Genomic DNA, 27,838 nt, shown 5'->3' with positions numbered 1-27,838 from the left:
AATCTCTCAACCAAATCCACCAAAAAATTGACTATGCTCTAGACTAAACAAAACAGTTTGATTGCAGCTAGTGTAAACTAGTACTGAAGTCAAAGGCTGCGTGATGGTTGAGTTTCATATATTAAAAGCTTGGCCTAAATGTTGCTTGTGTGTAAAGATGTCCAGAATAATTTGTGCATATCTTATGTGAAAACTAAATTTTAAATTTAAATCCAAACCTACACATGCTTAAATACATGCCCTTTAAAAGTGAATTTAAAAATACATGAATCAGTAGAACAGCTTCCACGCTTTAAAATTAACTACATGCTTAAGCAGTTGGCAGGATGAGAGCAATAAAAATGTTACAAGCCAAAGCATTGAACTCCTTTGTGGTTTTTTGATAGTCTCTGATCTTTAATCTGCTAGAAGGATGGCACATGAATGAAATCATTTGCTGTTGCTGCACTAGACATGGGGTTTCTTGCATGTGTTGATTTTACTTAGCATTAACAGCAAATGCATTTTCAACAATGAAACAGCAATATATCTTCAGGCTCTTTTAAATGCAGGAAATATTACTGTATTATTACTGTAGATTAAATGCTTCTTCACTGACAATACCATCAGAATAAAAGAGATGCTCTTCTCAAAAGTCAGCATTTTGATACAAACTAATGTCATTCCTACTTATGCAGATGTACTAAACCATTAAGAAGATGAGTATCTAGATGTTTGTCTCTCTTTTTTTTTTTCCTTTTATTAAAATATCATTTCTATAAGCACCATTATTTGGTTTTCTCTATGACAGTAAGGTTAATTTAATTTTTAACTCTTAATTTATGCCACAAATATTCTGCAATTCTTTCTGCAGATTAGTAATAGATGTGGCTCATCTCCCTTCTTGAGTACATAGAAAAGGAAACTCTGAATAGCTCTAATTCTTCTCTAGGTATGTATAAAGGCATAAGGAAACAAAATTATACACAAGTGCATATAGAAAAAGGTTTACTTTTTCTCTTAGTTTCTAAGGAGGCATGACCAGTAAGCAAGAACATGGATATGCCTGAAAGCTCACCTGTCTCCAGGGCTTAGACACAAAACTCCAGGCTACTCAGAGACATTTCTTTCCATCTAGTTAAAATACACAGCTGGGACCTTTTTTGTAGGAGGACAACTGCTTTATATATGTGTGTGTGTGTGTGTGTGTATACACAAAGTTAATATGCATGTATAAAGGTATACATATATCTGTACAAAGCTAATATATTAAACTGTCAATGAAAACATGACTGTGATGTTTTGGGATGTAGAAGCTGTAAACTTGAATCCATTTGTGAAGGATTGTTTACTCATTCTGTAATAAGCTCATGCGGGATAAAATCTGTGTACACCTCTTGAAACAGGGTCAGCAATGCAGCACTCCTCTATAGCTTCCACAGAAAAGGCAGAATGCCCACAGTAACCTGCAGCCTTGAACCTGCTTGCCTGGCTTTCCCCTGGAAAGCTGGCCCAAGTCAGCCTGTAGCCCCTTCACCACAGGATGTTCAGCATAGGTCACCCACATCCTGCATGATAACACTTGCTGAAATGACAATGAGCATCATTTTAAAGAAACGGTGAATTTCAATGCATGTTAGGCTGAATCCACACCAGTAGGCATGCTTTGAAGTGCTGACTGGATTGAGTCCCTGCAGAGAGATGGATGGATAAATTGTGGATTATCATCAGCCTTCACCACCACCAACACAGAGTTGCTCAGTGCTGTGAAAACTGAGATATTGCTCTACATACCCAGTAGCAGAAGAGAAAATGCTTTTTAAGATAAGGTACCAAGGAACATATAAAGCTTTAGTAGCAATTCAACAGGACTCACAGGATTGTGGTGCTAATTAGAAGTCCCTGAACTCTGCCTAAGGTGAGCTTTTAATGGCTAAATCCCATTTTGCAGCTTTAACAAAATGAGGATAACGATGTGCTCATATGTTAAAGGACTTAGATGGATGATCTAAGGAGCAAATCATTACATTTTCTGCATTATTAGAACTACTACTAATTACAAATTAAAGGCCAGCTGGTAAAAGCTGATGGGTGTTTTTCAAACATAGATTTTCTGATTAAATGTTTAATTCCTGTAATATTGTAGTTCAAACACTGGCCTTGTTCACTGATGCACTTGGGAATACTGACTGATGACTCAAGAACTGTGGATTCAATACTCCATTCATTCAATATTTACAAACTCTAGATAATCAATTTCCAAAACATAAAAAGTAGCAGCTTTGTTTTATTCTTTGTGCTCAGGAAGTTAAAGTTGCATTGCTCCAGTTGATTTTATGCAATTATATGTTAGCTGAATTTTTAACCTACACATGTATTCCCTAAGTTGATTTATCAGAAGACTTCAAATGTCAACTCAGTATTCATAAGAAACCTTTTGTCTGCATTAAAAGCTGGCTGCTGTCAGTGATATTGGGTTACAGAGAACAAGAACAACCAGAACAACCATCCAAAAAAAAAAAAAAAAAGCCACAAAGTCATTGCTTGATTTGATTGTTATTCATTTTTAAGTACTTTCATTCCACTCTGATTGCTTTAGAATTTGTCTGCTTTATAAGTGTCTTTAAAAGGAGACATTGATGTTTTATGCTGTCTTAAGTGCTCACAATCATCACTGTTGATGAACATGGACTCATTAATGTCTAAATCATTTAAAACACAAGGATGTTTCTTTGTCTCTTGAGTTTGCTTTTCCTGGGACAATTAATTTTTATATAAGCTACTGCATCTGCTTCCAATATCGACCATGAATTTTAGTTTATCCTTTGGATCATAAAAAATAAGTTTTGCACAGACTTGACATTTTTAAACCAGTAGAAGAGTTTTCAGAACTCTCACTCTATCCATAGAAATATACATATTTATTTTTATTTTTTATTTCTTAAATTTATGACCTATAAATCTCTTAACTATTCCTTAAGCTGTTGTTATTCATGTAAATAGCATTACACTGTGAGCCATGGAGAAAACAGATATACCTCTTCAGCACGGAATTATTAAAACTGACAGTATGACACTGAGACCTTACAAAACCATTTTCTTGAGGAAAATGTATGCTCTGAAACTGCATTGCCAACAAAACTATAAAATTAATAGTTTTCCTATAGGTTTGGATGGTGCAACTTTCCATAATTCCATGGTATGCCCGGTAACTTCTGTGAAGCACTGAAACACCCCATGATTCAAAACATAATTGAATCACATGACTTTGAAGTGAAAGTCTGTTATTGATCAAACACTTTATATGCTGTAAGAATGGTGATCATTTGGTTTATGGAACTAAAAGCACCAATCTGGAACGGTTTTCAGTCTACCGGTCTGTTTACTTTATCTTTCTCTCTTTCCATTCTTCTGTTGATTTCCAAGTAGAAACTACTTTATGATATGAGTACGCTCTCCTTTTATTTCTGTAGGATTTTGATTCACTGAATATTCATTAAAAAAAAAAAAAGTAATAGCATTGCTAGCCGAAGAAACTTGTCTTCATACTGCTGTGCCTTGGGTTGAATGACTTTATGAGATGTGAATACAGGGGGGGGGAGTCATTCCAGTATCTGGAAGGTTTTTAGCATTTCTTCTTTCCAAGATGGTTCACACAGCCTCTCCCTCAAAGAGGCCATTAATGGCTTCTCCCTCTTCTTCTCAGTCACCTACTTCATTAGAGCCAGGGAAGAAGAGTGGGCAGAGAGAGGAATATCACTATTCCTTTGGGAAATTTGGTTAGAATTGGCTCTTTGGTTCACAAGTTATTAGATATGAATAAACACGAACACAGGTATTTACACTTTGATTGCTCAATGCTCATTCTTTTAGGAAAACATATAAATGTGAGGGGAGGCAGAGGGAACAAGCAGATATACTGATTTCTGCATGAAGAGGTCCAACTCTCAAAAAGTTGCATTTCTCTTCAGTTTGGCTCTAATTTTCCCACATTATGATTAACATAAAAATTTCCAAGTGAGAGAAGAAAGAAAAGATGCAAGACCCTGGGAAGCTGATATCACTATACACAGCACTTGATGCATGTAGCTTTTCTCTGAATCTATTCCAAAAATGAGGATGCCTTTCAAGTTCAATTAAAAATATGTATGTTTTATGAGTGTAGCCCATTTTTAATCTCCCCCTTTCAGCTTTTCCTCCTTCCTTGTAGGAGTTCTGCTGTATGCATTTCAAGAATCTACGACATAGCTCCAGTAGGGAAACTTGGCTCAGACTTCTGAGCAAATTGCCAAGTTGTGAGAAAGAGCTGTAAAAAAGTCTGCAGAATGGAGCCTTGTGAGATAAGAAAGGTGAAAATGTAGATGGAGGTAGGATTGTTGAAACTGGGACTGTTAGCAGCTGGAGGATTCAAGAGGAAAAACACCAAGATGGAAAAGGAAAAAATAAAAAAAAATATATAAAGGATGAATAGAGAGGTGGAATTTAACAGTGCAGGAAGAGCTAAGATCCAGGGAGCAGCAGACAGCCTCTGTGGCCTGACGAAGCCGGGAATCCTCTTGGCTCAACCTCGTTCCTGGCTCCCCTCTGGTTAGCAAAATCTCTGGGTGTCACATAGGAAAGGGAAAAGACTGAGAGCACTAGCATTTCGCATAGTTCTTTAAGAAAATCTAGTTATCCTTCATATGTGCCAATTAACAAATAATCGCTATGCACTTTAAAAGTGTGTATGTGATGCTGACGTAGTCTCTTTGTAAATGGATAAAGTTGTCCAGGCCAAAAGCAATTGGTTGTAGAGCTTGAAGGGGGAGAAAGTTTTGAGGTGTGTTTCATGGTTGCCTATAGAAAAGTATATGTGTAAAATGATCTCTGCTACCCATTGTATGGTCCAGACTTTGAAATCTGGCTGTATGTGTTCCCCTCTCAAACTGGACCACAGTACCTTCTAACATTTTGTGTTCAGTCAGAAGCAGTACAGTAGTTGACAGGTAAACTGTTTTCTCAGACTGAAACTCTGAGCTGATGCTCAGGAAATTTATACACGTCTTCAACCAGGAGAAGAGCTGTGACGTCTGAACTCTCTCTTCTCTACCTGAGAACTTCTCTGGAAATAGTCTTCCCTGCATCATCAACAGACCCCTCACTAGAACCTGTGGGCCAGGAGCTAGGGCATTTATCTGGATTACCATCTCCATTCCCATCATGATTTCTCCTCTTATATAAAGACTGTGTGATGTAAAATGAATAAATAGATTTGAGAGCAGGTACTGAAACTTGCCACGGCAAGTACTTCAGCTCCAAATCCAGTTTATAAAGTCATTTTAAAAGCAAAATCTGGACCTTGACCAGTGCTTTTCAAAGGATAGTTTAAATGCACTTAACTTCAGGAAGAATCTATGCTGTCTCAGTCCTGTCTTAGATATCTAAATTTGAAAGGGGGGGGGGGGGGTGTTAAGATTTCTCTGCATAATGACATTTTTCTTAGCTCTTAACAGACTCCCACTCAGATTGTGGTGATTCTAGAAAGAGGCTCCTTTTAGTACAACAGTACATTTGTCAGAGTACCTACTCAGGCAGTAAGAAGCCACTCAGATACTAGACTGTAAACATGGTGGGTAAGTATATAGGAGGGAACAACGTACTGGATGAAAGCTCTCTGAACCGATCTCCCAAAGCTTGGATCCATACTGGGTTGTAGAAGTCATGAAGCGGGAGATGCCAAGAGCCAAAGGTTCTTTGGGACAGATCAAAAGTGGGTTTCTACTTCTGGCTTCCTGGGATCTGAGCATATGTCATAGCAGATGACCATTTTACTAGGAAGCAGCCTTTGGAAGAGGGCCCACTCTACCTTAGGAAGTGCTCACAGAGCCTTAAGTTTACAGCTCTAGTAAACAAGCTAGACACCCAAACCAGCAACGGCAAGGCACTGTGGAAGTGCTTAAGTTTTCCATACAAATAATGGGAAACAGGTGTACCTGTTTTCTCTCTGCAGCTCCCCCAGAGGCTGCTTAGCAACTTTAAGCATTTCTGTTAAGCAGCCTGATCACTGTTTGGAGTTAGATACAGATAATGCTGAAGGGTCAACATTTAAATTAGGAAGCTATGCTGAGGGAAATTATTTCAGCCTTGGATGGAATACAAGAATTATATTTCATCCTTGGATGAAATACAAGAATACCACTCATGGTACGTTCATGGATGTAACACTGACAATCTACCCTGCAATCCTTGTACACAGAAATTATTTCACACCATTACTGCCCATACTGCTAAATGCCTGTGAATGAAGCCCTTTTCTGCATTTAACTAACTTCCAAGCTGCCCTGCCAAATATATGTTAGTTAAAATAGCCTGTGTCCCTCTTTCATCAGTATTTAAATCCAGACCAAGCACAGGATTCTGCAGGGTTTAACCCCACATAAAAGGAGTAAGTAGGAGATAAAAGACAGAGGAAAAAAATGTAATGGTTAGGCTGACTAACAAGGCCAAGACTATTTCTGCTCAATACTAATGAGCCAAGTTATCTATGCTGGCCACCTGCCTGACTATTTGGTTCCTGCCTATTTTATATTGCTTGTGATGATCTTCAGGGAACTATTATTGTACAAACACTGCTGAATGATTTTAATCTCTACTTTTATTCTTGTTAGCTTTTAATATAATTGTAGAAGATAAATTGTGAGTTGCATGCTTTCTGATCGCTAAAACGTTTGTGAGATGATAAAAGAATATTAAAATTATTTACAGGAATTTTGGAATTTAGTCAAAGGGCAGACCGCTGTGGATGAAGGTTATGGAACAGATGAGCCAAGCCCTGCCATTGTCCTTGTCCTTCTGCTGGACATTCACACCAGGTTGGTTTTTGTTGCCTCAACATAGTGGTCTTCATCTCTCTTCAGTCAGTATAAGTGGTAGTTATGGTCTTTTTTCTCAGCCTCTGGGTGCTCATTCTGTGTCAGTGTTGCCTCTGATGACAATATTCACCAAGAGTAAATATTTACAAGACTTCCCGTGAGCTTAAATTCCCACAGCAGAACTCTGCCCACACTTTGGGACCATCAAACACAGCTCATAGTGCTTCCCATGCTTCCTCTCTGCTCCTGAGCGCAATCTGAGATTTAGCATGGATTTTTCATTGTCCCACGTCTCCTTTCTGCTTTGCTCCTTCAGCCCAGGCTTACTTTTTGATTCTGGCCAGCGAACCTGCACTGAGCAGAGCCAGGACACAGGCCTACCACTATCATGCTGTTGTTCATAACAGTAAATGGTAGCATAGTCTAATCTCTGGTAGTTTTGGCCTGGACCAAATAACATTTTCCAAAACACTGGCCAAGCACAGGCTAGAAGGACTTGGTCTGAGCCACAGGTGCAGCTGTAAACATAGCCAGCCTATTGCAAGAGATGAAAAGATTAACTGTCATGAGAAATGTGGCATCCCTTATCATGTGGTTTGCTGCTTAGTAACCTTCCACCTGGCATTCAGATATGAAAAAAACAGTTTCCTTTTTTTTCCAGTCACTTTGTGGTTCTCTGAGGGCAGACCACACTTAGCTGGTGACTGACATTACAAATTAAAGAGCCATAATTGGAAACTACTAGTTCTGTTTAGCACAGGCATCAAGATACATGAAGTGATCATGCAGCTTAAACCGAGTCCTGGCAGCTTTTTCTTTCTATTAGCCAACCAAAATTGCCATGGTCCTTTTTTCTGGCTGGAAAAGAGGTCTAAATGGAAGGCACATCCAGACAGTAACACCAAGTATAGTTACCTTGGGGTATGAGCAAAGTGAGTGTGGGATAGTCTGTGCGCACCAATATTAAGACACCTTAGCATAGATTCCTGTCATCTTGCCTTCCCACTCACTACTGGGATCTCTAAATGTATTCCTCAGTGTTGGCAGTGGAGAAGGAAGAAAAAGAGGTGAAGGCAGAAGGGAGCGGTCAGAAGCACCACATAAATCTATGTATCTATATATTGGGTGTATATATATAGAGAGAGGAAAGCACGTAGATAGTATGCACATTTACACATACTCTAGCAGGTTCTGGATACTTTATTTCAGGAAATAAAATAGGTTTAGAAATCCCTGTCTCTGCCCTGCCGTACCTGGAGCTCATTCATGTAATGGACAGACCAGCGAGCAGCAGCAGAAATCCAGAGCAGGGCCATGACCAAGCCACGGTCCGGCCCTGGGCAGCCTCCAACATAAACACAGAATTGTGTAGGCCAGACCAGAATTCATAAACAAAGACAGACCCACTACAAAACACATGCATTCATGCATGTAAAGACAAATACTGTGTAATTCTAAATGCATTTTACACGAAAAGGTAATGCACTGTAAGACGAAATATGATTTTGGAAAGGTTGAATTGGCCATGTCTACCAAAACTACAGGTCATCAAGACAGATAATCCAGAACATATGCAACAGAATATTTATCCCATCACATTATTTTATTAAGAGCCAGGGCTCTTTTCTTCACGAGGGGAGCGGAGGGGCAAGCGCTGAGCTCTGCTCTCTGGGGACAGCGACAGGACCCGAGGGAACGGCATGGAGCTGGGACAGGGGAGGGTCAGGCTGGGTGTTAGGGAAAGGTTCTGCACCCAGAGGGTGGTCGGGCACTGGGACAGGCTCCCTGGGGCAGTGGTCACAGCACCGAGCCTGACAGAGTTCAAGGAGTGTTTGGACAATGCTCTCAGATACGTGAGATACTCAGATACTTTTTTTTTTTTTTTTGGGGGGGGTGGTCCTTTGGGGACCCAGGAGTTGGACTTGATGATCCTTGTGGGTCCCTTCCAGTTCAGATATTCTATGAGTCTATGATTCTTTCCAGTGGAAAGATGTTGCTTTATATCCTCCGATTACTAAATAAATTAATTTAAAAAATAAATAAATAAATCTTCAGGCTTTCTAATGTTACCTGTACTACACCTCAGATGTCATACTAAGAATTTGCCAGGAATCTGTATGAGATCTCTGTACAACAGTTGGTTATAAAACACTTCATCAACCATAAGAATTTACGTATATCAATATAGAAGAAAGTGCTTCTAGACTTAGCATTTAAGCCACAGGGGAAAAAAGAGGGGGGGGGTGGTAAATTATATTTTTCTTTCTCTTACAACTTTAATTTATGAAATCTGTTAATGCATATGATCTCGCTTTTCTGCCCTGTTTGCTCTTACACCAGTGTCACACAGTTTTACCAAGTACCCGCTATGCTTCTGTTACGGTTAAATGGAACCAAAAAAAATTAGCCATCCTGCTTATTTGTATTCTGTTCAGGCAACCCCGTTCAGGGGTTTTACTGTGAGATCTGTCATATTCATATTAATTTTTGCCTTACATAAGCTTTAATTTGTTGGCAGCAGCCACTGTTTAAATCTTTCTTATTACCCCAATAGCACTCAGGGATTTTAACTAAAAAAGTAATAATTCTGAGACATGTTTAACTACATCTGGTATAATCATATATGAGCATGTTCGTATGAAGACCTGAAGTGTAACACAAGGGTACTCAAGTTAGCTTTAGACTGGATGAATAAACTGATTCTGCTCTGGCAGCACACAAGCCTGGTATTTAAAATCTATAATACGCCAGTTAGAAGAGGCTAAGGCTGGGGAGAAGCTGTGGGAGAGAAGGCAAGAAAAAAGAAACCACAAAATGTAAAATGAGACATTTTTGTTACTGTCTTTTTCTTCACTACACGTATCTATGCAGACACACAATATCTATCCACCTGCCTTTGACCACACTGTTATATGTTTTGGATTCTCAGTGGTTAACCCTACACCAGAAGATCATTAACTGCAGGTGTGAGAACCGGAGGCTGAAAACACAGGCTCAAAAGAACACACTGCACCTCAGTGCTGCTGGAGTAATGCCTGCAGAGGCAAAGTTTAGCACATGGGCTGTGGGAAAAGTTGCCATGTGCAAGAACTTGGAGGAAACCTACCTCTTCCCTTGATCCCACCGGCCTGCAGGGTCTGGCCCTGGCGTCTAGGGCTGTGGTCATGATTTTGAAGTCTACCAGCACAAGAAAGCAACTTTTACCTCTGGATCAAGGCTAGGCAACCAGATGAAAGCAGTTCAGTTACTAAACCTGTTTTCACTTTCAAAACTGATACAGCTGTGAATCACCTCAAAATGAAATAAAGCTCTTCTGTTCTCACACAGTTGGCTATTATTTAAACATGTATACTTAATCAGCTAGTGAGTTCTTCTCCACTTTTCATGAGATTTTTAAAAATACTTATAAAACCTTTGTGTTCGTGTTCACTGTAACTCAATGTCTGACTTTTAGAAACAAACTTTTATATTTTGGGTTTTGTTTTGTTGGTGGTGGGTTGTTTGTTTGTTTGTTTTGTTTCCCAGGGACTTGTTTATTGATTTTACAGTACAGAACTACATAAATTCTACGATTTTGCTCTTGTTTAATATGTGGCTGGACCTCATCCTGCTGATCAAAACTCTGAGGCTGGCAGTTCAGACAGTTTTCAGCCCACTTTCCTGCTTATTTCTCTACCCTGTACTTCATCAGCAGTCTATGAGAATGTTACAGAAGACAATGTCGAGAGCCTTCTTAAGGCTTGTATCTGAATCTACCCCAAAAGGCTAGTTTGAACTTTACAAAAAAATAATAGCGATATCATATCTAAAAGAAAATAATTTCAGGATAAATACCTCTTAATTTTCACACTTCTAGGAAATAACATGAAAAAACATTTTACCTATACATACAAGATCCACCTTTACTGTTAGGTTGGTATTATAATTCAAACTTACAGACTGTTCCCTCATTCCTATCCACTCGTAGCAAAAAGCAGTACAATAAAATTTTATAGGTCCATCCACTGTACTGTGGTACAACAGCTGTTACCAGCTGCACAAGTTTTATGCTCAATTTAACTATGTTACCAGGCATTTCCCAAGTCACCTTCAAATGAACATTTTTTTCTCCTTCACAGGAAATTTTATAACTAACAACTTCAAGTCCCTCTTCTGAAGAATTCAAACTAAAATTACCTTGGAAATTACCTTGGAATTGGAAAGATTAAATGTCTTGGCTTGTTTTTGTTTGTTTGTTTGTTTGTTTTCAAAAAGACTGAAACTGAATGTTATAAAAAAATGCGCGTCAATCTCACTAGCAAATTAAAGAGTTTTTTAAAATCTGTCACCATCATTAAATCGGGGTGCCATCAAAGGAATTTTATACCTGATCTGTCATTTGCCGTAGCTGGCAGAACTAAGAGATTTTGACTGATTGCTTTTCACCTGAATAAATGGACCTGTGCTTTTCAAAGATATTCATGCAGAATCAAAACACGCAGATGTACTATTTCAGTGAAGTGCAAGTGAAAATTGACCAACAGGCACCACACAGGTGGGATTTGTTTGTTTGTTTTGTTCTTAGTGTTTCTCCAAAAGGATGTATTATGGCAAAATTTTATAAGATTTCCACAATTTTGAAATTTCATCCCAGAAAGCAATCCACATCCAAACTAAATATCATATGAATATCGGGGAAAGGGGTTCTGTGGGGGGTGAGGTATGCCCTAAAGAAGAGAAGCAAGGAATCCTGGCTCCCTTTGTGTGATTCCCTGTAACATCAAGAGGTACAAGTGGGCTGCTCCATGAGGGGCAGAGAGCTGGGAGCCGAGGCGACAGCAAGGGGCATGAGGCAGTGTCCTCAGCAGCAAACGGCACAGTCCCACTGTGCGAGTCCCACCAGAGATGAGCGAAGCTGCCCAGTGGCAGTAACCACAGTCAGCCTGTGATAGGTAAATCTACAGTGATGAGGCAGGTGCAACATCAAGATAGCAAGTCCACTCAGTAGGTCAGGATTGCTATCAGTGAGGTATATGTTCAAGCACAGCTGCAAGACCGTGACAGCAAAGACTGCAACCAAGGACTTGAATTTAAACACAGCTTCCACATAAATTGAGACAGGTCCCTAACAAGGCTTGTTGCACCTCTCTTCACAACTCTCCGAGCAAGGTAACACAGCTACACCACGTAAGAGCTGGCCTTTCGCACAGGCAGCCATAGCCCCAGCAGGAGGTGGGTACACTGAGGGCTCTGACAGCTCCTTCCCCTCCTATGAAGTTCTGGTACATCAGAAATCCTTCTCCTGTGTGTTTGAAATAATTTCCCTTGGAATTTATCATTGTTGGTGTATGCCAAGTACCAAAATAAATTGACAATATAATTTAGCTACACAGGTTAAATACATGAATCATCCCTGTTCTTCAGACGCAAAGAAAATAAAATTTGATTAACTCAACTAAGAGGGGATGGTTTTCATTAACTTTTTGAATAATAATGATTTTTTATCATATTTTATGCAAAACACTCTTTATAGCTGCCTGCCTACTTAAAGTATTCATTTAACTAGCTAGTGACCACTTCATGCACTAAGTATAAAGCAAAGCATATATGAAAATATTATCTTGTGTTGATTCACCATGGCTTCCTACCTTTTCTTTCTCCAGCAATTTACCTTCCTAAGGGCAGAAGGGAAATGGAGGAATTTGGTTCTGATATTTACTACACTTAGAGTTGCATAAACTGACCCAAAGCTGCTGCAATACTACAGCCCAGCTGTAGCACAAAGAGAGGGAAGTTGTTTATTTTTTTCATCCATGCAGTTGAGCTTCTCCAGTGTTACTGCTTCCAGCATTTCAAATGTGAAATTACTAAGATAATACATCTTCAGCAGTCTGCAGCTTGTAATCTATTGTATGCACACAGTTAATTTCAGTGTTATTTGAAACTTTCAGGTCTTCAACAGATTACTAAACAGTTAATAGTATGGTATTTTGCAAGACTATATTCTAAAATTTATCTGCAGATGCAAGAATTATATTTCTTAAGCCCCTTAAAATGGCAGGAATGTCAATTAGTTATTTTCAGTGTACAGGCACAAAAAGATGAAATGTGAAATGAAGTAAGAGGACTGAGAAAAGCTGTGCTGATGTGTAAACATCTAACAATCAGTCAAGGCTTTCTCACTCTGCCGTTGGTGCACAAACTATCCACAGAAAACAGCCTGCCCCTCCCCCCAAAAAAGAGAAAAAATTTTCTTCATATTTTTCGGTTTTAGGTTATTCAAACACTAGTGGTTTGCTTAACAAGCCAGATACATTCCACGTATTCATGGAATTAGAGTAATTCAGTAAGTTATCCAAGGAATAAATAGGTGTTGCCAGTGCCATATTCTAATGCCTTCTGAATGTCACTTACTTAAGATTTCGGCTTCTTACTTTTTCCTGTAACGGTACAAGAGCTCATGTGTGAGGGGGGAGCAATTCTATATTGCCTTGCAACAGCCATGTTTACTTACATTTGCATGGTAAAAGTATACAAAACAGCAATAACAGCTTTATACCTGACATAATCCCTGTCTACAACATTGGCAATCATTTTTATGTCATGGATGTGAAACTAAGGAACATATTCCAAAGTACGAGCACAGCTGAGATTTCACCAGCACTGTATGGTCAATACATGCTCTGTTTCCACTGCTGAGGCAGATAAATCATATGAAGGGGAAAAAAAATCCTCCCAGAGCCCCTGGCAAGATTTGATACTGCATGCAAGCTGCCCGCAAGCTTTTGCTACAAAAATGCACTACACCATGTATTGGTGTATGTATTGGAAAGTAGTAAAAAAAAAAAAAATGTTAGATATGAGTCTATTGAACTGCTTTATAAACTAAGAGAACAGTGGAACCTTCTCCCAGGGCTTGTGAAGTTGTGGCCTGTGCAAAAGTGCCTTTGCAACTGCTCACTGAAATCAGACCATCATTCACCAACATGCTGCTGCAGACAGGACAGGTACATACCAGATGTTCTGCTCCAGCAGGTCCTGAAAGTTGCTCTCCTCTCCTTTCTCCTTCACTGACAGCATTTTTAAAAAGTTGCAGAGAATAGGAACTATACCAAACTTTTCCCTGAAACTGCAAGGTCTACAGTCCTTTTTTCTCCTAACTCACTATTCTTTCTCAAACTCCTACACAAACATCATCTTAAAATAAATTTCATATTACAGTGTAAATTAAAGGTTTGCTTTCAAAACAAGTGGCTATTTAAAAAAATAAAAATAAAAAACAGCTTTACACAAAATATAAATAAGCCAAGAAACCTTCACCTACAAAATCCCCATTTTTAGACATATAAATGTTATTAAGAAAACGGGAGTATTTGCTGCAATAAAAAGTACAAGAGTACAATGCTCTGTAATCAGAGGAGGTCCTCTGAAAGTTCAAACATCAGGCAAATGTTTCAGCATTTTCATTCCAGCTTTTCCTTTTTGTTGAATGCTGTTTTTGATGTGTGTTGATTACCTAATAATATGGCTAGCTTTATATGCTTTTAAAAAAATGTATATATACGTATACACCTATCAGAATAGATAGACTTTTCTGTTACTGAAGCCCTTTACTAGTCTACATCAGCTCATATAACTACCTACAAATCTCGTCTTCTATTACTGCTTAGACATCATGCCTGAAATTCTCTGCACACCTCCTTCATTACTTTTTACCTGTTTAGAATATTTTGAATAAGGGACCTCCAAATGCTTACACTAACTATAAGAGATAAGAATAAACTCCCTCCCAAATAGCCTAACATTTCCCAATTCTTTTTACAGCAATTTTTAAATGAATGCAATCACAAAAAGCATTGAACAAATAGCTCAGACAGAAACTGGTTCTGTGGGATCAGCCCCAAACCAGTTCTGTTTGATACCTTGCGTAACAAGCACTGAGGCCTGAACCTCTCTCCCTATGCAAATTTAATGCAAAGTTATCTAGGTGTAAAATCAGAAACTGTTTCATGCTTTTCAAGAGTTAGATCTCGCTAAAAAAAAAAATCACCACCACCACCACAACAACAAAAACACAAAGCACACCAGGCAGACTTGAAAAATATATTTCTTTAATAATTTAATATATATATATATTGAACTAGATATTTGGAAATTCATCTCATTACTGAAATAGCTTACAGAACTAATTTTTGAAAGGTAAACAAAATTAAGAGTAAAAGCCTCACTCTAATGCTTGACCGTTTAACTGCAACTGTAATGGGTAAGGACATCATTACAGTTAAGTTAACGATCTGTAGTTTAGATATATTAGTAAGTATTAGTTCATTAGCACCTCAATATGAAGTTTAGGTTTCACTGTACATTTACTTATAAAAAGAAACACGAGATCAATGCAATGTCATAAAACCAAAGTGCTACTGAGGCTACATGGAGCTTAACACTAAAAGCAGTGTAAACAAATTAAAACACTACAAAGAAGGTTTATAAATTACTGAATTATGTAGCATACAGAATATACACAATATCACTTTTACAAAAACATGAAAGTGATTTCAAATCAATAAATAAACATATTAAACAGTAGAATTTCCATAAAATACTGAATCATTGGCTCCATTCTGAACCACCGAGAACAACACTATCAATAGTTAGGAATTCTCTTAGAAGAAATTAGATCTCCTCTGAGACCTGTATGTGAAGTAAAAGGCTTACATTATTTATCTTGTGGCTTCTTATTCCCCCTCCAGCACAGCTTAGCATCCTCTTGCTTCCACAACAGTATAACGAATCTTCCTCTAGTTTCAAAAAATACAATCATTGTTTAACCACAGGTTTAATAAGACATGAAAACACACAGAAAAATTAGGAAAACACATTATACCCGAGTCCAATCAAGTCAACAAGAATGCTTTTGCTCCAAGATTAAAAACTACTTTAAATCAAGTACTGATTTTCATTCTTTGGGACTCCTTCCTTCACTGACTCTGTTACCCACAGCTCAGATACAATTTTAAATTTTTTCCCAAATGTTCTCCTGAGTGCTTTCATCTCTTCTACCCGGGAATGATCTTCTCCTATAATGACATGGGAGACACCTTCTTCAAGGCAAGAGACTACTTTTGCACCATAAAAACGGAGCTCCAAAGCTCTAATTGATAGTCTCGTTCTGTGGATTTTGGTTCTGGGTTCGTTAACAATAGCATAACAGTCCACATAAATAGTGTTTCCTCTGAATATACTGAGTTGACAGCTGTTCCATGAGTAACGTTCTTCTAACTCAGCAATCACGTCCAAGGGCATCATCTTATTATCCTTCATTCTTGAGAATACTTCCTTGAGTTGTGCAACATCTGTATCTGCTGTGTAGCTGTCTCCATAGCAATCATACTCACGAGCAAAATGTTCTTTAGTGTCAGGGGACATGTGAATCATAACGGCTGGCTGCCAAGGTACAAGCATTTTGGACTGAAAACACTGCAGAAGCCACTCTGCCTTCACCACATCATATTTGTTGGAAGCAATGATGTTTTTCACTCTGACGTTCTCAGCTCCCGCAATGACACAGTAAGTGTCTGGTCCAGGGTTCTGTACCACACTGCCACCACATTCGGCTATTCGGCTTTCCAGCTCAGATTTGGAGTGTTTTCCTGTGCCTGTCATAACACAAAACTCTACGTCTTCAAACACATTTGAAACCTTGTTTACATTGGAAAGATCAGGAGCTTTAAACTGCTCGGCTATTCCGATTACCTTCTTCACCTTCGATACAGTTTTCCTTTTCTTCTCTTGCGGCTCATCGTATTCGTCAATATGAAGGTGCTTGGACGCCAGCTTCCCCTCTGCTCTACTTCTGAGATCTGCGAGCATGTCCAAAGTCATGCATTCATACCATTCTTTGTCCTCTCTTATTTTCTCAATTCTGGGAAATCTCAAGGTACAGTCAGTTTTGTACATATCGCTGTTAACAATCTCAGCTGCCTTGACCTGAACGATGACGGAGTTACAAGGTTCAATGTACACTTCAGGTTTTTCAATGCCACACAAAATATTACAGGGAGGGTCCCTCCTATGGTAGGGCTTCCAGTGTTTAGCCAGTTTCAAACCCAGATCATACAACTCCTTCATAGTGTAGCCAGAGCCAATGCGACAAATAGAGTGGAAAACAGTAGGTTTTTCATTTGGAGCCGGAGTCTCTGCAATCGCACACAGAAAATGAGACATCATTCCACCACGTAAGCCCTTTCCCCAGTAACCACCAACGATCAGAAGGTCAAGCTCGTCCATCAGCCCATTGACGTATTCCGGCTTGATTTTTAACCAGCCTTCCCCACGTTTGTCAGGCTTGTAGGTGGACATGGGATCCTTGACCATAATCCCTTCCTCTCTGTTATCGATCGCTTCATTTAAAGCATCAATTACTTCTTTTCTCGTTCTGGCAGTTTTTTTATGTACGACATGTATCCTGCCAGTTACTGGGGTAAATACATTGCTTAAGATCTCGTACCTTTTGCTCAGCGCTTCATGACCCAACTTCTGATCGTTAACCATCAGCACATCAAACACACAGAAGCAGGTCTGCAGATCAGAGTCCTCCACCATTCGTTTTATGTCAAATTTGTTTCCTTTTTGCATGAAGGTTTGTGTCTCAGGATTGTAAGCCATCATTTCACCATCAAGAATGCAATTTTGTATGTTGTCTTTAAATACCTTATGAATAAATGGCGTTAGTGAGCCATCAAGGGGGGAAGCGCCAAATTGCTGCGTATAGTCAAACCCATTTCTAGAAAAATATTTATACACATCGCCGTCTTTGTGCATCTGTATACGTTCACCATCCAGTTTAGTTTCTATGTAGAATGTCTGGTTACTCATTTGTTTCTCAATTTGCTGGACATCGGCAATAGCAGCAAGCATTGGCTTAAAGGCAGAAAATAACATGATAGAAACATCGCTAAGTGAGACAGTGGGATCATGCAGTTGTCTACAAACTTTTTCCAAATCTGTCGTGACATTGTGTAATTCAACAGCATCGGGGTGAAAAATGGAAAATATAGTTTGTTGACTAATGCCCAGTTTTAGATCCTTTATAATCATCCGGATGAGCCACTTTTGCTCAAGCGCTGTGCTCTGGGTAATTAACTGAAGAAGGCTTTTCTTTAACAGCCCCTTGTTTCTAGCAGCATTGTTGTTAGCTATGGCATCTAACAGTTCGTTGACCTGTTCCACTGTCAGCCTGCCTCGTTTGGGGCTCCTAGGTTTTAACACAAAGTATGCAATCATGGCAAAGTCTCCAGCATCTCCACGCGAACCGGCAGGTGTCCTGTAGTTTAAAAGCTTCGCAGCGTCTTTCCCATCTTTTGGCAAATTGAGCAGCTCAATGTACAGCTTCGCGAGCATGGTTTCCTTAATCCCATACGCCATCCTTTCCCTCTCCAACTGCGGGAGAATGAGTCGCATCGCCGGATAAAATGAATCGGTGACGTCCTTCTCCTTCTGGTGAAGAGCGTGGTGGAAGTTCCTCCACGAGTCCAGGAAGTCCTTGAAATACTTGGTTTTCTCCGGCCGGGACTTGCAGGCCTGCATCCGCTCCAGGGTGGCGCACAGATCCGCAAAGGGCACGTGCGAGGCGACCGTCCTGCGAGGAGACGGCTGCGGGGCGGGCGGGGAAGCCATCCGAGGCCCTTCCTCGCTAAAACGGGAAAAAATGTACAAAATATTTATTTATATATATATACACGTATAGATATACAAAACGTCTGCGTGTTTTTAGTGAGGATTCACCGGGTTTCTGCGGTTCCTAAGTACAATGCAACGGCCCCCTTGCCTTGACGCCCTCCCTCCCCCTGTCCCTCCTCCCTCCCCCCTCCCCCCGAGTGCCGTTGCCAGGGCAACGCAACGGCCCCCCCTGCAGCGGAGCGCGGGAAGGCGGCCCGGGGGGGGGGGGGGGGGGAGGGGGCGGGAGGATAGGGAGGGGAGAAGGAAAGGGCCCGCCGCCCCCGGAGCGGACCTACGCGGAGCCGGTGAAGCGCCGTTGAAGCCCGCAGCCCCGGCGGCCGCCCCTCGCCCCTTTGCTCCGGAAGGGGAGGAGCGCGGCCGCGGTGTCTGCGGGGCGTTCCCCCCCCCCACGCAGTGGTTCGGTCCGACGCGGAGGGGAGGGGAAGGGGGAGAGGTGACCGCGGCGGCCGCGCATGCGCAGTGAGCGCTGCCGCGGAGGGGACGGCGGCGGGGCCCGGGGCGGCAGGGCCCCGTGAGGGGAGGAGGAAGCGGAAGCGGGGACGGCAGAGCCTGCGCCGGAAGCGGAAGCGGCGGCGGGCGGCTTCCTGCCTGGGCAGCGGCGGAGGTCGGAGCTGGGGGCCGCGCTCGCCCGGGGCTGCGGCGGCGGCCGCGGGAGGATGAGGCGGGTGCGTCCCGTGGGCGGCCCGCGGGGGCTGCGAAAGGGGGCGGGAGGTGCCTGGGGAACCCCCGGGAGAGAGGGGGGGAGGTTGTGGGCCGGGAGCTGCCGGCTCCCGGTGCGGGGTGCCGGGTTCGTGGCGGGTGAGCACCGCCCAGACGAAGCGGGGCGTTTGCTTGGGGTAAGAACGGGGATGGCTTCTTTGGGGGCTTTGGGACTGCAGCAGGAGGTGTTGGGGGCCGTGCCTGCTGAACGGCTCGGGAGCTGCTACGGTAACTGCCCTCGGTCTCGCTGGGTTTGTCTCGTTAACGCGGTGCCGCCGGTAACTGAAGATGTGCGTGGGGGAGTCGTTGGGGATCCTCAGTAGTGTGAGGGGGAGAAGCATGATGAGAGTTACGGGGACTACGTTTTCAGTTCTGGGTGTGCACCACTCTGTGGGAGTGCGCCTGGTAGGAGAGGTGGCCTTCTAGTTCCAACAAGCAGCCCGTGAGGTTCTGAGGCTGGGTTGTGCATGCTCTACTTTTTCAGTAGGCGTAGATACTCAATTAGGAGTAGCTACTTTGCTTTAACTTTTGTATGAGAGTTTTTCTGGGAGATCAACAGTTATCTAAAAAGAGGCTATAGTGATGTGGGGATCGGTCTCTTGTCTCAGGCACCAAGCGTTAAGGTGAGAGGAGTTGGCCTTAAGTTGCACCAGGGGAGGTTTAGGTTGGATATCAGGAAGAACGTCCTCACTGAAAGGGTTGTGAAGTATTGGAATAGGCTTCCACGGGAAGTGCTTGAATCGCCATCCCTGAAGGTCTTCAAAAAATGTGTAGATGTAGTGCTCAGTGGGTGGGCTTGGCAGTGCTAGGTTAAAGGTTGGAGCAGATGACCTTAGAGGTCTTTTCCCAAATGATTCTAGGGTTTTAGTACTGGGAAAGTGTAGTTTTCCTGTCTTTATTAAATTTCTTGTAGGTTTTCTTTAAGACAAATTTCTCCTGCGAATGTCACTTTTGATAGCTGAGGACTCTTGCTACTTAAGGAAGTCTTCTGATGTATGAGTAAATGTAAAATTTGTATAAAGCTTGTCTGTGTCTAGAGAAGGTGGAGTGCACAAATCTCTCCAGGTTTTTTTTTTCCTGTATTCTTAAAGCTAGCACATTCATTTGTTTCAAAGCCATAATGAAATCCTAAGGGCTGCAGTGACTGCTAAAACTTTTTCAAAGCTATTGAAAGAGGGAGCAGCCATAAGCATCTGAATGCTTTTCTTAGATGTAACTTTAAGCATGCAAATGCACAGACTAAAAGTTAGCTCTAAGGAGGCAACGTAAATCTAACATAGCTTGATTATTAAGTGCTATATATGTTTTATATTATGTGTTATATGTATAGTCCAGGATACTTCAGCATGGTTCTCAAACTTCATTACCAGCTGGCATTTTCAAGTTTATCAGCTCTTTCAAGCGAGAGCTGAGCTTGACAGGAAGAGCTTGAATATGGTGTGCATGGCTTCATCAGTAAAGCAGGTGCATAACTTGTAAGGGTACTGGCTGCTAGCACTTCTTAAGCTTCTGTAAAATAATTGAAGACAAACAGTGATTGTGTGTTTAATTGAAAAAGCAATTTTACTCAAAGTTCCCAAATGGAATTGTCTTTCAGGCAGCAATGAAGCACGGGAAATCATCACATCCAAAGGTAAATGTTTTATAATGTGATTAGTGTGTGAAATTAACAGTTTTAATGTTAAGAATGTAGACAAAGGCAAAAAATACAACCAGATCTGTGGCAAATACAAGAGTAATTTCAACTGCTGTTCAAAATGAGTGGATAATTGTTCCCATGCACTTAAGTTTGAACGTAAGTTCTTACGGTCTTCAGTTGATAATGACGTTAAGCATTTAGAATTAGCATTAGGGCACAGCAGAACGATAATAAAACATCTAGGTAATGAATACTTTTTTTTCCTCAGAATTTTTGTTGTCCCGAGTGATTTATATTCTGAGAAGTTGCGTTAAGTATGGGATGTGTAGCTCACCTGACAGAACACAGAGGTCTGTCTGTGGTGATATCCTGATCCTGGACTGTGGGTTCAGCAGTGGAGATAGGTACAAGGATGTGTGCATGCACCAATATATGTGTTTATCCCTGTGGGATGAGATTGAGACTCAAGGCTGTCAAATTTCACTTCTGCTTTGAGATGCAGCACAGTTCTATAGCTTTGTAAACAGAACTGGTTATTAATGGTCTTTGAACAAGGTGGGTTGTTTGAGGCACAGCAGCACTCTGGCTGAGTCGTACTTTCAGTTAGTTCTGAACGTTGACTTCCACCAAGCTGCTGTTCTTCTGTGTTAAAGTTTCTGCCATAGAGCTTTGTATTTCAATTCTGTCTTGTCTCATAAATTTACAAGCATCATCAATAAACTTGGAGGAACTACTGCCATTCACAAAGGCTAGCCTCCCTAATATAGCTTTACCAGAGGGATCGGAGGAAATGGGAAGTAGTTAGATGCTAGACAAAATACTTCTGATCATGCTTGTGGCTAAGAAAGCACTATCTGTGAGGGGAGAGCAGAAGACCCGGGTTTATGTCGTCCGGGTAAACCGAAGGTAGGTTACGTATTTGGAGGTTAATAAACATTGAACTAGAAGTAATGAGTTTGTTACTCAATCTTTCTTGCTGTTAAGTATTGGGAAATATTTTCCAGTAGCTAAGAGCAAGTAGCAGCTTATGTTTAAACTTCCGTTAATATAAAAGTTATCCGTGAAAACATCTACCAGATAAAAACACTGACTTACTGACTTACATGCCAAATTAAAAAAAAAAAAAAACTTTCCGTATGCTTTTTTCATATCCTCTGCCATGAATGGGATTATGCACTTCACTCATAAGAGAGAAGCAGCAATATGTTTGTTGATGAAAATAGTGATTTAGTGAAGTTAAACAAGGTCACTTCATTATTTCCTGCGTAGAGGATAGGGTCAGACTAAAAGCTTCAGGGAGCCCTCACAGTGAGTCACAAAGTTCAGGAAGGAGGCCCTTTTGCTGTCCAAACTCCAAAGAGTCTAGATACAACCAGATTTTATCCCAATCCCAGACTTAATGGTTTCTGCCTAAAGGATTATATACACAATCAATCCTTTTAATCACTTAGCTAAGCCTGCAAAGTTTCAGCATGCTTAACAAGTTACTTGCAATATTTTAACAAGCTAGCTCTTAGTCACTTACTGAGTATCTGTTGCAGGTAAGGGATCTCTTGATCTCGAGGAGTAACCTTGAGCGGTGTCCCTGCTTAGGGGGAAGATCCTGGCATGCAGCCTGCTGCAGTACAGGAAGCTCAGCGGGCTCTGGACTCTCCCCTGTTTATGGGGTAAGATAACTGACTACTAGCCATGTTTGTAAACCAGCCATATGTGGTTGGTGCACGCTCCATTAGCTCTTGGATCTATCTCCTGCAAGTCCACCGTGAGCCCAGACGCATTCATTACGGCTGCCACCGATGGTTATCCCCCGAGCCGGCTTACGGGTAAAAGGTCAGGTTAGGGGGACAGGGGAGAGTGCACCGCCACAGCCTGTAGCTTGGTTTAAATAATCAGCAGTAATAAAATACTGATACTGTGTGTGCTGTAAAAGGGAAAAGAAAGAGTGCTTTTTGAGGGGTTAATGTTTTATCTGGCAAATCAGAAAAGGAAACTCATGGAGAAACCTAGTTTCTCCAGCTGAAACAGAAGGCCTGCTATTGGCCAGCTTGCTGACTTCCCTTGGTTTCAGTATCTCCATCTGTAATACAGGGATGATGTTTCATGCCATCTGTCTGTAGAGCTGTGATACTTCTAAACTTCTAATAGTAGAAGGCAATAAAACTGAGATAATCCTTTTAAATAGTTGGCTGTTCAACAGTATTAATTAGTCGTATTTGCAGGTGACAGAGAAAATGATTTTAAAAGGTCTTATTTTAGAAGACGTAAAGGGTACCTGCTTCTTGCTATAGCTGGGACATCTTAAGGAGGGCTTATGGACTTCTTCATGTAGTCTAGGAACAGAACTAGTCATGGCTAGAAAGAGAAATGTGCTTTTCCAGGTGTCAGGTCCACTGTTTCTTGGTTTGACCAGCTCAGATACTGAAGTCAAAATATATTCTCTTTCCCTCACTTTCTGGCATCCAATTAGTCACAAAATGTAGAGATAAAAGAGAATTATAGCATGCGCTCTTCATAATTCAATACAGAATTCCTGCATTGTAAGATGTTATACTATAAAGTGTTCGAAAGATAATCATATTGAACTAAAACACAAATATCATCACTCTGTGTACAGAAAGGATATACATGTGCTTTAAATGGAAGTCTGATTCTGTATTAACTTCTACTATTCAGGTCAGAGAAGGTGTGTTTAGAAGGCTTGCTACTTTGGACTCCCCAGAAAGCATGGTTTGTAGCTTTCTTGAGAATGAAGTTGTGTTCCCTTAGTCTTTTCCAGGTCTGTGTGCATGTTTGAGAAACCATAATTTTCCATGCTTGTGACCCTTGATTGGTATTGGAAGGATGCAGGCAAGAACCTGGAAGAAACTTGTATCTTTGTTCTCTCACTAACAAGCCTCCCAGCAAGGTGTGAAATAGACGTGATTCAGGCCTGGTAGCAGATGAAACTAGTGAAGTTCCACATAGCTGGGAAGAAAACCTTAATAGTCAAGCAGTTGTTCATTAGTGCAGGGTAGTCAACCTTTCTGAAATACGTTAGGTGACTACGAAACATGTGGTGGTGTAGTTTACATTTCTGGCTAATTAACATGTTGAACACAAGCTATGTTTCTTCTAAAAGCTGACTGAAATACCGAGTATTTGTTGGGTTGGGGTTTTGGTAGAAAGGAATTGAGTTTGATCTATGAAGTCCTGAGTTTTACTTTTGTTACATATTTGCAGTACTGTAGTAGTCATTTTGTTGAATGAAATGTAATAGCACCTTGGTAATATGGAGCTGGGTTGAGTTCTAGTTGTAGGATGCATTGGCTTTTCTACTCTGGTAGAAAAGCGTTTATGTACACATATCAGAAGTAGTCACATAGCAGCAGTATCTCAGAGTTGTATAATACTCAGTAGTATTGTCCTAGAAAACAGGAAGCTATGTGCAAGGGAAGCTAACATAGCTTACAAAGCCATCAGAGTATGTCTCCAAATACAATCCATAGTGTATGTGGGATAGCCATCTGCAAGGCTTGTAATCATCTTATGTAAGATTTTTTTTTACTAGTCATTTTTAATGGTGGGTCTTTTTCTCTTTTGTGAACTGCTTGTTGAGAATGAGTTTTTGAGACTTCATTTTGTAACAAAGTAATCAAAATTGCATGGAGGGGGTAAGAGAAGTGTTTTTACTGTGTGGTTATCAATGTTAGCATTCTTAGTCTTCAGTGCAGGAAATGTTAGTCTAGACTACTTCATTAGGGAAATATGTTGGAAATTGAAATACCTACTTCGTGTCTGTCCTAAATGGATCACAAGAATTAAATTTCTATACAGACAGTATTTGTGCACACTTGGATTTGGATATTGAACATGAATTCCTCATATAAAAAAAAAAAACCTTGGGATAATTAGTCCCTAAACTACTTCATATTTCAGTGGTTCTATATTTGGAATAGATAGACTGTGTAAAAACTTAATTTCACATTGCATTTGGTGAATATATGAGTCTTAAGGTGTAACAGATTTACTTATTATATATTTGTAATTGTTTGTGTAAAGCAGAGATTGCAGTTTTTCTTGGTATTTTTGCTTACTTGACATATTTGGAGAGTGCAAAGGCTGTGACTACAGAGGTGGCCATTTATATCTTGATCCACAGAGAAGATTTAATCTGTTATCATTGAGCACCACTCTCCTTATTTAATGGTGTACATGTTTGTCATAAGTCTCTTCAGTTCCAGACTACGTAGCAGTTGTCCTTTTCACTGATCAGAGAATAATGCAGGTAGCTGACTGTTTTCAGTCAGCTGTGTGATGACAGTTATGTCATTCAGCTTACTGATCTGTTAGCATAAAACTTATAAGTCAGAACTAATCAGAATGTAGCAAAACATCTGTTATAAATTTAAGTACAGTGTGGGATCTTGCTGTAGTGGTGTCTCTTCTGGTTGGTTTACATGTTGCTCTATAATCACAGTTAATTGAGATTCTGAAATACAGCTACTAATTGATAGCCGACCCTGTGTGCATTGTTAGCCTTGACTGGTTGCAGAGTGAAGTGCATAGGCTTATTGAATGTTCCTCTTGGCCTTAATCAGTAGCAGCTTAGAAAGAAGAGCTACTTTTGTTTGTGCTCTCTGAATTCTAGATTTACTTACAAGAAGCTTGGACAAACTCATCTGTATGTTTGCTGTCTTGGTCAGTAGGGATGACTGAGGGAAAACACTTCATGGTTACACCCTACCAATTTTTGGAGCCACTGTTGGATATTGCCCTTTTGAAACAATGCAAATGTGATTTTGGAAAGTTTTAAAGCCTTGTCTTTGTTTGCTTTCCTACCTGTTTTACAGAACTGAATGTTTTCCAAAAATCCAAAGGAGTTGCACTCCAAGTTTGATGCTTATGCTTTTGTGTAATGTTGACTTTTATGTAATAAAATATCACTTCATTTTTCCCCCATACTTAATACTTACGTCTTTTTTTTTTTTTTTACAGGATTTACTTGGAGTAAAAGATCACTGACTACTACAATGGAAAAGTCATGGATGCTTTGGACCTTTGTTGAAAGATGGCTACTAGCTTTGGCTTCCTGGTCTTGGGGTCTCTGCCGTATTTCTCTTTTACCCTTGATAGTAACTTTTCACTTGTATGGAGGCATTATACTACTCATACTGATATTTGTGTCAATAGCAGGTATATTATATAAATTCCAGGATGTGCTGCTTTACTTTCCTGAACAGCCCTCTTCATCACGTCTTTATGTTCCCATGCCTACTGGTATACCACACGAAAATATCTTCATCAAAACCAAAGATGGAGTTCTTCTCAATCTTATTCTGCTGAGATACACAGGGGACAATGCAGCATATTCTCCAACCATCATTTACTTTCATGGCAATGCAGGCAACATTGGCCACAGGTTGCCAAATGCTTTATTAATGCTGGTGAACCTGAAAGTAAACTTAATCCTTGTTGATTATAGAGGGTACGGAAAAAGTGAAGGAGAAGCAAGTGAAGAAGGTTTGTACTTAGATTCTGAGGCTGTGTTAGACTATGTGATGACTCGGTCCGATCTTGATAAAACAAAAATTTTTCTCTTTGGCCGTTCCCTGGGGGGAGCAGTAGCTATTCATTTAGCTTCTGAAAATTCCCATAGGATTTCTGCCATCATGGTTGAGAACACCTTTCTTAGCATCCCACACATGGCCAGCACTTTATTTTCTTTCTTTCCAATGAGATACCTTCCCTTATGGTGCTACAAAAATAAATTTCTGTCCTACAGAAAAATCTCTCAGTGCAGAATGCCTTCACTCTTCATCTCTGGGTTGTCTGACCAGTTAATTCCACCAGTCATGATGAAGCAACTTTATGAATTATCCCCAGCTCGGACTAAGAGATTGGCAATTTTTCCTGATGGAACTCATAATGACACTTGGCAGTGCCAGGGATATTTCACTGCACTTGAACAGTTCATCAAAGAAGTAATAAAGAGTCACTCCCCTGAAGAAATGGCGAAAACGTCATCTAATGTAACAATAATATAACTGATATTCTTCTTTGGGGTTGGGGGAGTACCTGCACTGTACCTTGGTTTGTGAAAAGTGGTGAAAGAATGTCAATTTTTACATGTGTGTCATGTCTGTACTTGCCTAAAGAGTGAAATTAAAGTTGGAAAGGTCTGATGCTTTATTAAGATGTTCCAGATAACTTTTACATTTGCAGCATTGTAAATGAACCATTTTGTCTTTCTCATACTTTTTTGATATGTCCATATAATCCATTTGTTTGATATGTACAACAGATGCTATTAAAAGAAAAAAGAAACTTGCTACAAGAGTAGTACAGAACATATTAGTTTAGAACAGTGGGAGGCTTCAATGCTGTATGTGTGAGCTTTTTGGACAATCATGGTTAGCACAATGATTTGTTGTTTCTCTTAGAGTTTATTTAAAGTGTGCCATGCATGAGATAGTGTTTTATTCCTTGAAACTTTATATTATGCAAGATGGGAAGTCTTTAATGTGCTAAATAATATAAAATAACATTAATGGTAGAGTATACTTACAGGTATACTATCCTCAGTTATTACTTTTTTTAATGGTTATGCATACATATATAGATCAAACTGCAACTGAAGAGGAAAAGACACTTTCCCTGTTTTCATTTTACTGTTTGCATTTTAGTGTTGCCCATAAAGTTGTATGTGCCTAAGCATTATGGCTGGTGGATTTTGCCCAGACAATTTCTTCACAGAAAATAGAAGTAGCCCTTAAAAAAAAAACAGGCAGTGTAATTTAACTTTTAAAGCTCTTGTCCACCCCAAGCTCACATCATTAACTTACAGTCAAACTATTTATTGCTGTTGTCGGCCTGTGCACTTGAGGTGAGATTTCCCAGGCAGGATGGTGTGTGTGATAGAAGTATCACAAGGTAAAAGTATTCCATTTGTGTTTGGGTTTAGGCTGGTTTAGTT

The 27,838-nt window shown here is 40.3% G+C and overlaps 2 protein-coding genes and 1 long non-coding RNA gene across 10 annotated transcripts; 2 read left to right on the top strand and 1 right to left on the bottom strand.

The window, feature by feature from the left end:
* The first annotated feature begins 6,723 nt into the window (after positions 1 to 6,723).
* On the top strand, positions 6,724 to 11,268 carry LOC308187985. The gene is made up of 3 exons (XR_013945051.1): positions 6,724 to 6,830; positions 9,760 to 10,261; positions 10,949 to 11,268. It is a non-coding gene; the product is annotated as an uncharacterized lncRNA (long non-coding RNA).
* A 3,632-nt stretch (positions 11,269 to 14,900) lies between these two features.
* LIG4 (DNA ligase 4) lies at positions 14,901 to 19,002 on the bottom strand (the record flags this gene model as incomplete). Of its 3 annotated transcripts, none has more annotated exons than XM_080577526.1 (2): positions 14,901 to 18,501; positions 18,824 to 19,002. In XM_080577526.1, 2 exons carry the CDS (start codon positions 19,000 to 19,002, stop codon positions 15,747 to 15,749), a joined length of 2,934 nt encoding a protein of 977 aa, XP_080433652.1. In that variant the 3' UTR covers positions 14,901 to 15,746. The 3 variants fall into 3 exon arrangements, with proteins under 3 accessions (XP_080433652.1, XP_080433653.1, XP_080433654.1); XM_080577527.1 differs by having other exon boundaries at positions 18,820 to 18,947; XM_080577528.1 differs by lacking the exon at positions 18,824 to 19,002 and adding an exon at positions 18,594 to 18,656.
* A 20-nt stretch (positions 19,003 to 19,022) lies between these two features.
* Positions 19,023 to 27,058, top strand: ABHD13 (abhydrolase domain containing 13). Of its 6 annotated transcripts, none has more exons than XM_080577532.1 (4): positions 19,113 to 19,213; positions 20,845 to 20,880; positions 22,428 to 22,553; positions 25,861 to 27,058. In XM_080577532.1, the coding sequence occupies exon 4, from the start codon at positions 25,896 to 25,898 to the stop codon at positions 26,907 to 26,909; it is 1,014 nt and encodes a 337-aa protein (XP_080433658.1). In that variant the 5' UTR covers positions 19,113 to 19,213; positions 20,845 to 20,880; positions 22,428 to 22,553; positions 25,861 to 25,895; the 3' UTR covers positions 26,910 to 27,058. The 6 variants fall into 6 exon arrangements, with proteins under 6 accessions (XP_080433660.1, XP_080433661.1, XP_080433659.1 ...); XM_080577530.1 differs by having other exon boundaries at positions 22,428 to 22,709; XM_080577534.1 differs by lacking the exon at positions 22,428 to 22,553 and having other exon boundaries at positions 19,023 to 19,152.
* Positions 27,059 to 27,838: the final 780 nt, after the last annotated feature.

Source organism: Anser brachyrhynchus, assembly GCF_964034855.1.
Source record: "Anser brachyrhynchus genome assembly, chromosome: 1".
Lineage (NCBI taxonomy): Eukaryota > Metazoa > Chordata > Aves > Anseriformes > Anatidae > Anser > Anser brachyrhynchus.
The sequence above is the reverse complement of the archived record's forward strand: the minus strand, read 5'-3'. Positions and strand labels throughout refer to the sequence as shown.

Coding starts and splice junctions, on each gene's coding strand:
- ABHD13 (XM_080577530.1), top strand. CDS start 22,595: ATGTGGTTGGTGCACGCTCCATTAGCTCTTGGATCTATCTCCTGCAAG. Junction 22,710..25,860: donor TCCCCCGAGCCGGCTTACGG/GTAAAAGGTCAG, acceptor TTTTTTTTACAG/GATTTACTTGGAGTAAAAGA.